This window comes from Capsicum annuum, chromosome 6 (genome assembly GCF_002878395.1).
Source record: "Capsicum annuum cultivar UCD-10X-F1 chromosome 6, UCD10Xv1.1, whole genome shotgun sequence".
NCBI classification, from domain to species: Eukaryota; Viridiplantae; Streptophyta; class Magnoliopsida; order Solanales; family Solanaceae; genus Capsicum; species Capsicum annuum.
The window spans coordinates 206,523,555-206,535,597 of NC_061116.1; the positions used below are offsets into that span (position 1 = coordinate 206,523,555).

Consider the following 12,043-nt stretch of genomic DNA (forward strand, 5'->3'; position numbering starts at 1 on the left):
AAGTGACTCTTTCAGATTATGATAAACATTTTATAGAGCAGGTTACATATTAGTCACGTTTTAACTGAATTTTCTTTTACTTGCCAAATTTTTTTCTGAGTCATCACTTCTCAACATGAACTTCAACCGAACATGAACATATAATAATTACACAGGAATGTCAATATACTACAACAATAACATACCCTTTGTCGTCCTGCAAAGTGAGGACAGGGGAGGGTAGAGCATGCGTAGACTTTACCTCTACCTTAGAGGTAGATAGATTGTTTCCAATAGACCCTCGGCTCCAGGAAGGAAAAAGATATTCATCTCAATTTACAACACAAAATTGACAAATAAGATCTTAGTCCATTCAACCGCAGCTCAAAGGGAAAAGGATTAGTCTTAACATTATTGCCTAAATCACCTCGCAGCAGTTCTTGCACTCATTGATGTATGAATATGATAATTGGTGCTTCTATCTTTCCTGTAAGAAGTGTAAACATCATCATATTGATTTGGTTCATTTGGATTAGCTGTGGCTCCAAGTCCTAATCGTCCTGAGCCATTCGATCCAGGTTTCTCTGGTACACTTCCATCATCATAAGTTCCAGTTTCCGGGTCAACTTGAAGGTTCGGAGGTGGGGGAATGCAAGCCCCTCCCTTCCGGACAGGAGAGTGTCTATCATAGTCATCATAATTGTTGGTTGAATCAGATTGTTTAATAGGTCCTTCTGATGGATTAACTTCACCAATCTCTAAAAAAAATTTAGACACCCTTTCGAGAATTTCAGATTCTGACACAGTGGAGGGTGGTATGACGGTGGGGATATCCAAGGGGCTCATGGGAGAGTAAGGCACCCCACTACCGATCTGCATCTTCCTGACCATACCAGGAATAAGACCAGGAGGGAACAAGGGGTAAGGAGGTAGTTTTTCACCTACATTTGCAGTTGATGCTGGCGTCAGATGACCTGCTGTCTGTAGGTTTGCTGGTGGAACAGAAGATGGTACAGGCAGTAACCCAGGAAATCCTGTAGGCGGAACAGCACCAGGATGAAACTGCTGTGGTGCCACAGGTGATATAGGAGGAACTTGTTTGCCTGGATCGGCTAAATGTGCTAAACTTTGCTGGTCAGGCCTCCACTGTATAGTACTCTGATTTGCTGCCTGGTGCATTAATCCTAGGAAACCATAAACAACACCATAAGAAATACAGACAAGAGAGCATTTTCACATTTGCAACTAACTATAAAGAATGCTATTTTATGAATTTCTGATGCTCCACATCTTGGTACTCCTGATTCCAGTTATAAAGGCAAACAATTACCTGCAGCAGCAGAATTATCTGCAGTGATTAATTCTTTTGAAGGAACAGAAAAATTTGCAGGTTGCCCACCCATCATCTCATTTTCAAGTGCACAAATAGTATCCTGATCATAAACTTCCTTCGTACCCCAAAACTGTAGAATTTTTTGAAGCCGAGATTGATTCTCTTCCTTGTTTTGTGGGTTGTGGTATATCCTCGCAAGCATGGGACCCAAAACGGGCTTAAAAGCAAGTGCTTCATTGTCAAGCTCAAGAGGATTGATTCGTCGCTGCAAGCTGTACAATCCAGAAAATAAAATGAGAATAAAGTTGATTGTCATTTCCTATTGTAAGGAGGTTTACCTGAAAAGATAGTGAGAAGAAGATCAAGTTTATTAGACCCAATATTCATTTGATAAAGTAATATTGCTTTTTGAAACCGGTAACTTCATTTGATAAAGTAATTTTTAGGAACACTTTTCAGAGACCACCTTTGTGGTTTGGCTTTGTAGCATTGACCTCCCTTGTGATTTTTTAATCTCTTATTCTGATTTCTTTGCAACATTCTTTTGATTTATTTGTCAGTGACAAAAAAATTGTGACCTAACTGATTTGCCCTTTTATGATATAATCAGCATTTTTATTAAGTCAATATAATATTTGGCCAAAAGGTGGAGGTATACAAGTATACCGTCTAGTAGAAAACCTACAAAACAATACAGTTTTCTTCATACAACACCCAATCTTTTATACATAAAGAGAACAGTCCGGAGCAGCAAAAGCAAATTGTGCTTCAAAACCAACCAACACCGAATATATCAGAATAAATGATGCCCATAGGCTTCTCATCATTGAAAAATATGATGCTGGAGGCTACTTTCCCATATGGTTCTTATGTGCTCCCACGACTACCAATGCTACCTCCACCTTCAAACTGGATGTCGTCCACTCACACTCCACTAATTCTCGTTGACATCAAATTACAAATCCTAGCAAGACTTCTACCATCTAATGAACTACGACTGCCCATGCTACCACACCTTTGAACCAATATCCAACCAGCAGTAACCAATTTCCACAAGCAAAGACCATGCATTTCATCCTAAACACCAGTGTACACCATCTCCACTCTAATAGTACTACTTCTGCTAGGTTTTTGCTAAAAATACTATTCAAAGAAATGGCAAAGAGATTTATAAGTTGTTACAGAGAAAGACATTAATCACAAGAATTATGGTCCCTATTCTTTTTTACAATCAAGAGTAATTTCAGAGTGTCTTCTTTTTATTACTGCAATTTACAAGACGAGCTTGATGTATCTTTAGATGCTATGAGGAAGTCAATACCATGCACCAAAGAACAACAACAACAACAAACCCAGTGTATTCCCACCTAGTGGGGTCAGGGGGGGGTAAGATGTACGCAGTCCATACCTCTACCTCTGATGAAGTAGAAAGGTTGTTTCCGATAGACCCCCGGCTCAAGGTACGAGATACCACACAAATACATAGTAAAGCACAGAAGCAGATTACATAACATCAATACGGCACCCATAAGCAATATAAAACAGAGGAAAGCAGAGGAAAGCACACAGATTCGTAATAAAACATGGAACACGGAACACGGAATCATAACAGGAATAAAACCCCCACCAAGTAATTCCCTACACTAGCGACCCAAACTGGCCCTAATCCTCTGCCGAAATTCGCGCCCTCCAGACCTTCCTATCTAGGGTCATGTCCTCGGTGAGCTGTAACTGTTCCATGTCCCGCCTAATCACCTCACCCCAGTACTTCTTCGGCCTACCCCTACCCCGCCTAAAACCATCCAACGCTAGCCTCTCACACCTACGGACTGGGGCATCCATGCCCCTCCTCTTCACGTGTCTGAACCATCTCAATCGTGCTTCCCGCATCTTGCACTCCACTGAAGTCACACCAACCTTCTCCCGGATAGTCTCATTCCGAACTCTATCCCCTCTAGTCAGTCCACACATCCAGCGCAACATCCGCATTTCTGCCACCTTCATTTTTTGGATGTGGGAGTTCTTAACTGGCCAACACTCCGCTCCATACAACAAGGCCGGACGGACTACGACCCTGTAGAATTTGCCTTTAAGCTTGGGCGGCACCTTCTTATCACACAGCACCCCCAACGCGAGTTTCCACTTCATCCATCCCGCCCCAATACGATGCGAGACATCCTCGTCAATCTCACCGTTACTCTGGATCACGGACCCAAGATACTTGAACTTATCCCTCTTACATACCTCCTGTGCTTCCAGCTTCACTACTACCTCATTCTCCCGCCTCACGTCATTAAACTTGCATTCCACATACTCTGTCTTGCTTCTGCTCACCCTGAACCCTTTAGACTCAAGAGTTTGCCTCCACACCTCTAATTTGTCATTCACACCCCCTCAAGTCTCATCTATCAGAACTACATCGTCTGCAAAAAGCATACACCACGGCACCTCCCCTTGAATGCGCCGCGTCAACACATCCATCACCAACGCAAACAAAAAGGGACTAAGAGTAGATCCCTGATGCAATCAGGTCAGGACAGTGAAATGCTCTGAGTCCCCTCCCGCCGTCCTCACCTGGGTTTTCGCTCCATCATACATATCCTTAATTACTCTGGTATATGCCAGCGGTACTCCACTCACCTCCAAACATCTCCAAAGCACCTCCCTGAGGACTTTGTCGTATGCCTTCTCCAGGTCGATAAACACCATGTATAGATCCTTCTTCCTCTCCCTATACTGCTCCACCAACCTCCGCACCAGGTGGATTGCCTCCGTCGTCGAGCGGCCGGGCATAAATTCGAACTGGTTTTCCGAAATAGATACTATCCGTCTCAGCCTCACCTCGACTACTCTCTCCCAGATCTTCATAGAGTGACTCAATAACTTAATCCCCCTATAGTTATTGCAACTCTGAATGTCCCCCTTATTCTTATAGAGAGGGACCATGGTACTCCACCTCCACGCCTCGGGCATCTTTGCCGTCCTGAAAATTTCATTAAACAATCCAGTCAACCACCTTACACCAGCCTCTCCAACGAACTTCCAAAACTCCACCGGTATCTCATCCGGCCCCGTCGCCCTACCCCTTCGCATCCTGCGAACAGCCTGTCTAACCTCTTCTACCTTAAAACGTCTGCAATAGCTAAAATCCCGACACTCCTCTGAGTGCTCCAGTTCCCCTAACACAATAGCTCTATCCCCTTCGTCATTCAAGAGCCTATGAAAATACGACTGCCATCTCTTCTTCTTAATGTGGCCGTCCTCCACCAACACTCTACCGTCCTCCCCCTTAATGCACCTCACCTGATCGAGGTCACGACCCTTCCTCTCCCTAGCCTTAGCGAGTCTAAACAACTTTTTCTCCCCTCCTTTCTCCTGTAACCCTGCATACAAGCTCTCAAAAGCGGCCGTCTTAGCTGCCGTGACTGCTGACTTCGCCTCCTTCCTCGCTAGCTTGTACTCTTTCCTGTTTACCCGCTTCTCCTCTTCGTCCTTACTTTCCACCAACTTAGCATACGCCCCTTTCTTGGTCCCCACTTTCTTCTCCACCTCTTCATTCCACCACCAATCCCCCCGATGGTGCCCGGCCCGGCCCCTAGAAACACCCAACACCTTACTTGCATTCTCCCTGATGCACCTTGCCGCCCTGTCCCACATACTATCCACGTCCCCCCTACACTCCCACACCCCCATTCCCGCCAACCTCTCCCCTATCTCCCACGCATTCACTGGCGTCAGGCCGCCCCACTTAATTCTCGGTCTACACTACTTAGTCCTCCTCTTTCTATTCTTCTTTATACCCAAATCCATAACCAAGAGCCTATGCTGGGTCGAAAGATTCTCACTCGAGATGACTTTACAGTCCTTACACAACGCCCTATCCCCTTTCCTAAGAAATATTTTGCACTTAAAGAAGTTTAAAAGACAAAGGAAAACATAAACAAAAAGTGGAGAACTTAGAATTAATATATCTAGGAGTTTGCAGTAAATCATTAAGCACCACAATATCAAATGTTACCTATCAAATAAGATGTCATTGGCGAGATAGACTACATGCAATTGCCTCTCTGAATCATCTATAGAAAACACCCTGTCTCTGAGTGCCTCAGCCAAAGCAGGTACAAATGGAGATCTCTGCATAAACCAACTCTTGGCACCTTTAATTGACTCTTTCGTACCAGTAAGATTATTTATAACATTACCCAGCTCAATCTCTACATCTGATGGAAGAGGCCTAGATAGACCTTTGAAAGATCCATATGAATGATCATAATCTGCTCGGCCAAAAGGCTGAGAGTGATGCTGATCATAAAATGGTGGAAAAGGGGGTCGATGCAAATGGGATGGACCCAACATTGCAGCAGAAGCATTGGAGGCATTATATGGAGGGGTTAAGGGTGACGGACTCATCATAGGATTTGGTGGATGCATCATAGGCAAAGAAGAGGATGGGAAAGGAGGATTGAAGGCCCCACCAGGGGGTCGAGTAGATATCCAAAGCTTATATCGATAGTAATAATGACCTTCGCCACCAAAGAGGAAACTGTAAGCAGGATTGTCTTGCTGCTTTTCACGGATCATGGCTTCAAAATCAGGACCATTCTTGACAGCATATTCAATTAATTTATCAATACGCTTTTGGAGTTCAGGATCAGATGGTGGAGGAGAAGGAGGTGGGGGAGTATCATACGGATTGAAGAAAGGTGATGGAGCAACGTGAGGAGGCATGTGTGGTAGAAAAGCAGGAGGTGGTTGCTGTTGATGCTGAAGGTGAAGAAGATGTGGAGGGGGTGCATGAGAATGGAGTTGTGGTTGTTGCATAGGGCGAGGATAAGGGAACTGTTGAAGAGAAGAATGTGGGGCTAGAAATGGAGGACCATGAATTGAAGGAGGAAATTGTTGATGTTGGGGATGGAAACCAAACTGTTGTTGTTGTTGAGTGTTAGCTGTTTGGTGCTGTTGTTGAGCAAATGCCATAGCAGCTGCATAATCAGGAGCTTGTCGATCCATCAGCAGTAACAAGAATTAGCAGGACATGGATATTAGAGCTGTTACAGAAGTCCTGGATTAAAACATAATCAGCTAAACTAAAATTATATAAAAACTGAACTCAACACTAGCAGAAGAAAATGAAGGAATGGAAAAGGTACACAAAAACGAACAAAGAGATGCATCAGAAAGAGAGCAACAAAAAATGCTTCCCGATTTCATAGAATGTGCAAAATATAATTTTTCTACTTTAGAGCGATAATACGATACATGTTTCATTTTGTTATTTTTCAGAAGTATACAATTTAACAAAGAAAAGCAGCTCAAACCACTTCATACTGACTCCTACGAGGAAAAAGAAACAATGTTCAAACTGATAAGAGAAACACCCAGAAGGAGAATACTCAGACATGCACCAAGCACAATAAGAGATTTCTTTTCCTGTGTTTTCAAAACCAAATTATGTAAGAGGGATATTGCAAATGCTTCTCACTTATTCAAAAATCCTTGGTACGATGATCACACACTTGATGAGGAAAACTTCACAGCTTCGGAAACTACAAAATTTCCAGCATATATGGTCGAGGTTTACCACACACAACTTCAAGTACTTGTTTTCATCTTCACGCAGGATTCTTCTGTAGTTAAAAAGAAAGAAGCACTTTATGCTGGACGGATAATCAACTACCACTTAGTTATACTGTTTAAGCATTACACTTGGGGGTCATTTGGTAGTGTGTATAAGAATAATGCAAAATATGGTGTATTAATAATGCTTGTATTAGTAATGCTTGTGTTAGTTATGTTTGCATTAGTTATGCTTGTATTTTTCTTATGCAGTGTTTGGTTCGATGTATTAAAAAAAACATGAATTACATGATTTCTAAAAAAAAAAATTTTTTACATAATACCCCCAATATATATGTTGGAAAGGATGCGGAAAATTTTTTGAGGGGTAACAGGGTCTTTAAGCATGTTAATGCATGCATTAGATTCATTGCATTACTAATGCCATGGATTTTGAGGTATTAGTAATACACACCTCAATACACAATAGAGTGTATAACTAATGCTTGCATTAGTTATACATAGGGCAAAAAGGTGTACCAAACAAGGTACTAGTAATACACATTAAACTAATGCATGCATTAACATTTCAATACACTCTACCAAACGACCCCTTAATGTGTCTTGAGCCTAATTCTTGGTGAACAGCTCGTAACTTTGTTGCAACTTAACCTTTGAACTTAACGAACAAGAAGTTGCTCTTCCAAGTTTTATGTACTAGAGATTTCATTCATAGACAACAAAGGAATGTAATACAAAACCCTTCTTTCCTTGTTCATCATCATCTTCTTCCTCGTTTGAAAGACATTTCACAGGACACCCTTGGCATCCTTTTTCCTTGTTACTTATTCTTTTGTTGTTAATAAGCAAAAGCAGTTAGGAAGCATTGGCCTTTTCCAGTAAACAAATGATGGTGTTACTCCTCTCAATTGGCAACCCACAACGGATTGGCCAATTCAATTCATGCATTCACTTATGCTGCATCACCTGATTGCCCCCACTTGGGTTATAAGCCCATTCTATCAGGCCCAATTTACCATTCTTCTTCTGTCTTCTTATTCTACTTCCTCCTCCCTTTCTTACTTCAAAACCCACTAAAGGGCATATCCGAGTCAATTTCAATAAGAAGAAAATATATACCAGTCAGAACCCCAACCCTGGAAGAGTTATTTCACCCCCAACATTTGGTTTTAATACCCCACTTCAATCCCAGCCCAAGCACTCCCCTCCATGTTGGTGTCAATTCTGCTCCCAAATCCAAATCCCCTGCTGAAGTTTTCTCTCTCTAAGTTGGTCTGGAACAGGGGCTCACTTATTTTCCCACTCTTCTACCTTCCATTTGGGCCTTCCCTTCTCTTCTTCTTCTCTAGTTCCATCATCACCTTACAGTTGTCTATTTCTTCTGTTTCAGTTATATTATATTGACTCTAATTCATTTACAACAGTTGTTTATTTCTTCTGTTTCAGTTATATTTTGTTGACTCTAATTCATTTACACAGTACACAGAAAATTTTCAACTGGCTCTTTCAATGAAAATTAAAAATGTTAGACAGACCCAAGTATGAATATCAGGTGTAACTTTACAAGTGTAACTCTAAACCTCCTGCAACCAATTTGGAAAGTTTGAAATGTACTTTGAAGGATCTTTACTAAGTACACATATCCACAGTATACCCGTCTCATGGAGGTTTGTCATGTTTAACACAAAACCTCCTAAATAGGAATTTCAAAAGTTCCCATTGCCACGGGTATAAGAGCTCATGGTTCTTGTGCACTTTTTCCCTTATTCTAATAGCTATTTACCTGTTCCAATTTAGTTATTCTTTAACAAAACCATGTATATTGACATTAAAAAGAAGCCAAATCGGCAGTTAAGAAACGTTAAAAAAAAATCAACTAAGCAAGTGTCAACATATAATTAACTTAATGGCAAATTTGCAAATATTTCTTATGTTTTCTTCATGAAAGCGCATTTCTTTGTAAATCTTACGGGATCTCATGAAACGTAGATCAAGCACTAAGACTACAAACCAATCATGAAAACTCTACTAGGTTTACCAAATCCATCATGATGGCAGGGTAAGCAAGATATACCCCCAAAGCAAAAAAGGAAAAGAGATCACTGGTCTTTACAGTGAGCCTGCCGATTTGTTATAATTAATAGTAATTCTTTACAGCCATTGCATGTGTCGCACAGGATTAGTGAATTATAATACCCTCCTTCACAATTACTAAAAATCAATATTCTCCAACATCCAAGTGATACCAACTAGGATTGACACTTGAATGAATTCCATCATACAAAACACACCCTTAGCTGTTATTTGACACTCATATTGATCAAGTTCTCTAATATAATAAGCTGCTAAGATTAACCTAAGGGTCCATGTGGATGCACTGACTTGAAATTTTACAAAATCTTTCCAATTCTAATTATCAAATGCTAGGTTTGGAATGTTCAAAGTAAAATCACTTGAGCCCCACCCAACAATACGGGTGCGCTTAGTTCAACTCAACACAAAAAAGATACAGTTCACTCAACAATTGTCTTTTCCAAACTGCAAGTAGGAATGAGCATTATTTATTACTCCCTCCATTTCAATTTGTTTGTTTTATTTTCCATTTGAATTTGTTTCAAAAAAAATGTCTCTTACCTTTTTTGTCAACTCTTTAATTCCAAGTTTCCAACTTTCCACATGGCATGTTTATGACCACGAGATTAAAACGACATTTGGTATATTCTACATATATTTAATTTAAGATCACAAGATTAAAAAGTTTCTTTTACTTTCTTTAACTCCATACCAAGTCAAACCGAACAAATAAATTGAAACAGAGGGAGTACGACGGATTTGGTAAAGGATTTAGTAAATGATTGTTGCTTGATAGATAGTACAGAAGCAATATATTTATGTATTAAGTTCTGCATAGCTTGTTAGGAAATAAGTTATTCAAATATAAAAAGAGCAGCCCGGTGCACTAAAGCTACCGCTATGCGCGGTGTCCGGGGAAGGGCCCCACCACAAGGGTGTATCGTACGCAATCTGAACTAAAACATGTTTAAGCTATGAGGAAATAGTGTATTATTTTATGTTTGGTAGAAGATGGAATAACTAATATCCACATAACTAATAACTGCATAACTAATACCTACATTACTAATAACTGCATAACTAATACCTACATTACTAATAACTGCATAATTCTAACCAGCTATAAGACGACCTTTTAGTGTATTATCTTATGTGGAGTACAAGATGAATAAATATTAACCGCATAACTAACACCCGCATAACTGACAACTGCATAACTAATACCTATACTACTAATACCTGCATAATTCTAACAAGCTATTAAACGACCCTTTAGTGTATTATCTTATGTGGGGTACAAGATGCATAAATAAGACCCGCATAGCTAAGATCTACATAGCTAATGCATGCATAACTAATACCTGCATAATTCTAACCAGCTACGAAACAATCCCTTAAAAATTATGCCTTTTTTCCAAGTTGAAGGAAAAACTAAAATATAGTGATACATATTTCATCTTTAATGGTGTTACTATTTTTTTCCTTTTCCTACTACAGAAGAAAATTCAAAAAATACATCCTATGGTACAGCACACAACAGATTTGGATCATTTATCAGATTAAAAAGCACAAAAAAAATAATCAAATATGCTAGCAAAAACAAGCATAACTAATACCTGCATTACTAGTACCAATACCAGTACAATTATAACCAGCTACAAAACAACTCCTTACAAAATTATGCCTTTTCTTCCAAATTGAAAGAAAACCAAAATATGATGCTAAATATTTCATCTTTTATGGTCTTACTACTACAGAAAACTTCAGAAATTTGATTACAAAAATAGGAACTACGGTATCAATTCACGACAAATTGGGAGCATTTATCAAATTGATTAGCAAAAAAAAAAAAACATATAAGTTAGTAAGAAAGAATTATACAGAAATTAGAATAAACTTACGGAGACTGCGTATACTCTACCCTTCCAAGACGCGACTTTGTTGGAATATATGGAGCTCAATTTCGTCGCCGGAAGATAGAGATTTGCAGCTCATAGGGTAAGAAAGAAAACAATACCTCGGATCTAGCTTATCTTACACCACTTCCGCCAACAAAGTGTTGGTTGCCATTCGCCGCTGGTTGCCGTTCGTCGCTTATTTTGCCGTTCATTCTGCCGCCGTTCGTCACTTCGCTGAGAGAGAGTATTTTTACTTTTAACCAAAGAGAGAAATATCAATTATTCATGAACTTTTCGTTTTCCCTCTTTATTGAGAAAAATGAGCCAGAAGGCCTTCCAAGTTTCCAATTAAAAAAAGTGACAAGTGATCCCTTAAAATAAAATTAAAATCCCTTAAATAACACTCAGATAGTTGTTTAACATATTATATTAGTTTTCTGAATAACTTTACACAATTGTTGAACAACTTCTCTTAATTGTTGAATAACTATGCTAGTTATCGAACAACTATCAAAGTTGTTCTACAACTGAAACAAATTGTTGGAACGGAAAAACTCAAAAAAAATTTATCTCTCCCACCTAATTTTAAAAACTTGGAGGACTTCCACTTAATTGGACAACTTGTTTGTCCTTTTTAATTCAAAACTCCTTTTCTATTCGTGCTACATTTGTTATTTTAGTACTCACGTGATCCTTTTTAGCCCACGCTGTGATAAAATCATACATGTAGAAAAATAATTTTACATCTGTTCACGTAAATAAATATCATTCACTTCTTTTGTATTTATTTTATATCAAAAAATAATTCACTTGTACCCTTAATTATTCAATTTCTGTCTAAAAAATATATATTTCTCAATTTTTCTCTACTCCAAAATAGTGAAAGGTAGAATTTTCAACGATCAAATAACCTATTATCTAAGAAATATATATTTTTTATGTGTGTTAAAAATATGTAATTATTTTTTCTGATTAGTGTTTCACAGTAGTTTTCGATTAGGATTTTGAGAAGACTCGCATGCACAAATATGTTTCTTATTATAATTAATGGAGTAATAAATCACAATTTAAATTAGAGGTGTACAAAAATCGAACGGATACAAATGTTATTGATTTATCGTTATTGGGTTAATGATTTTATAAAAAAAAAATTATTGGGTTATTTATTCGATTTCGATTTTTT

The 12,043-nt window shown here is 39.1% G+C and overlaps 1 protein-coding gene across 6 annotated transcripts; it reads right to left on the bottom strand.

The window, feature by feature from the left end:
* Positions 1-121: 121 nt before the first annotated feature.
* Positions 122-11,227, bottom strand: LOC107875975 (calcium homeostasis endoplasmic reticulum protein). 6 transcript variants are annotated; one of them, XM_047413845.1, is made up of 5 exons: positions 10,980-11,226; positions 6,795-6,939; positions 5,331-6,360; positions 1,310-1,584; positions 122-1,163 (listed from the first exon to the last, which is right to left on the bottom strand). In XM_047413845.1, exons 3-5 carry the CDS (start codon positions 6,320-6,322, stop codon positions 403-405), a joined length of 2,028 nt encoding a protein of 675 aa, XP_047269801.1. In that variant the 5' UTR covers positions 6,323-6,360; positions 6,795-6,939; positions 10,980-11,226; the 3' UTR covers positions 122-402. The 6 variants fall into 6 exon arrangements, with proteins under 6 accessions (XP_047269801.1, XP_047269799.1, XP_016578383.1 ...); XM_047413843.1 differs by having other exon boundaries at positions 5,331-6,374; XM_016722897.2 differs by lacking the exon at positions 6,795-6,939 and having other exon boundaries at positions 10,980-11,227.
* Positions 11,228-12,043: the final 816 nt, after the last annotated feature.

Excerpts from the sequence above, each read along its gene's own strand:
- LOC107875975 (XM_016722897.2), bottom strand. The coding sequence starts at position 6,322 with ATGGATCGACAAGCTCCTGATTATGCAGCTGCTATGGCATTTGCTCAA. Across the intron at positions 1,585-5,330 it reads AATGACATCTTATTTGATAG|CTTGCAGCGACGAATCAATC; the intron begins GTAACATTTGAT and ends TGGATTGTACAG. Across the intron at positions 1,164-1,309 it reads AGATAATTCTGCTGCTGCAG|GATTAATGCACCAGGCAGCA; the intron begins GTAATTGTTTGC and ends ATGGTTTCCTAG.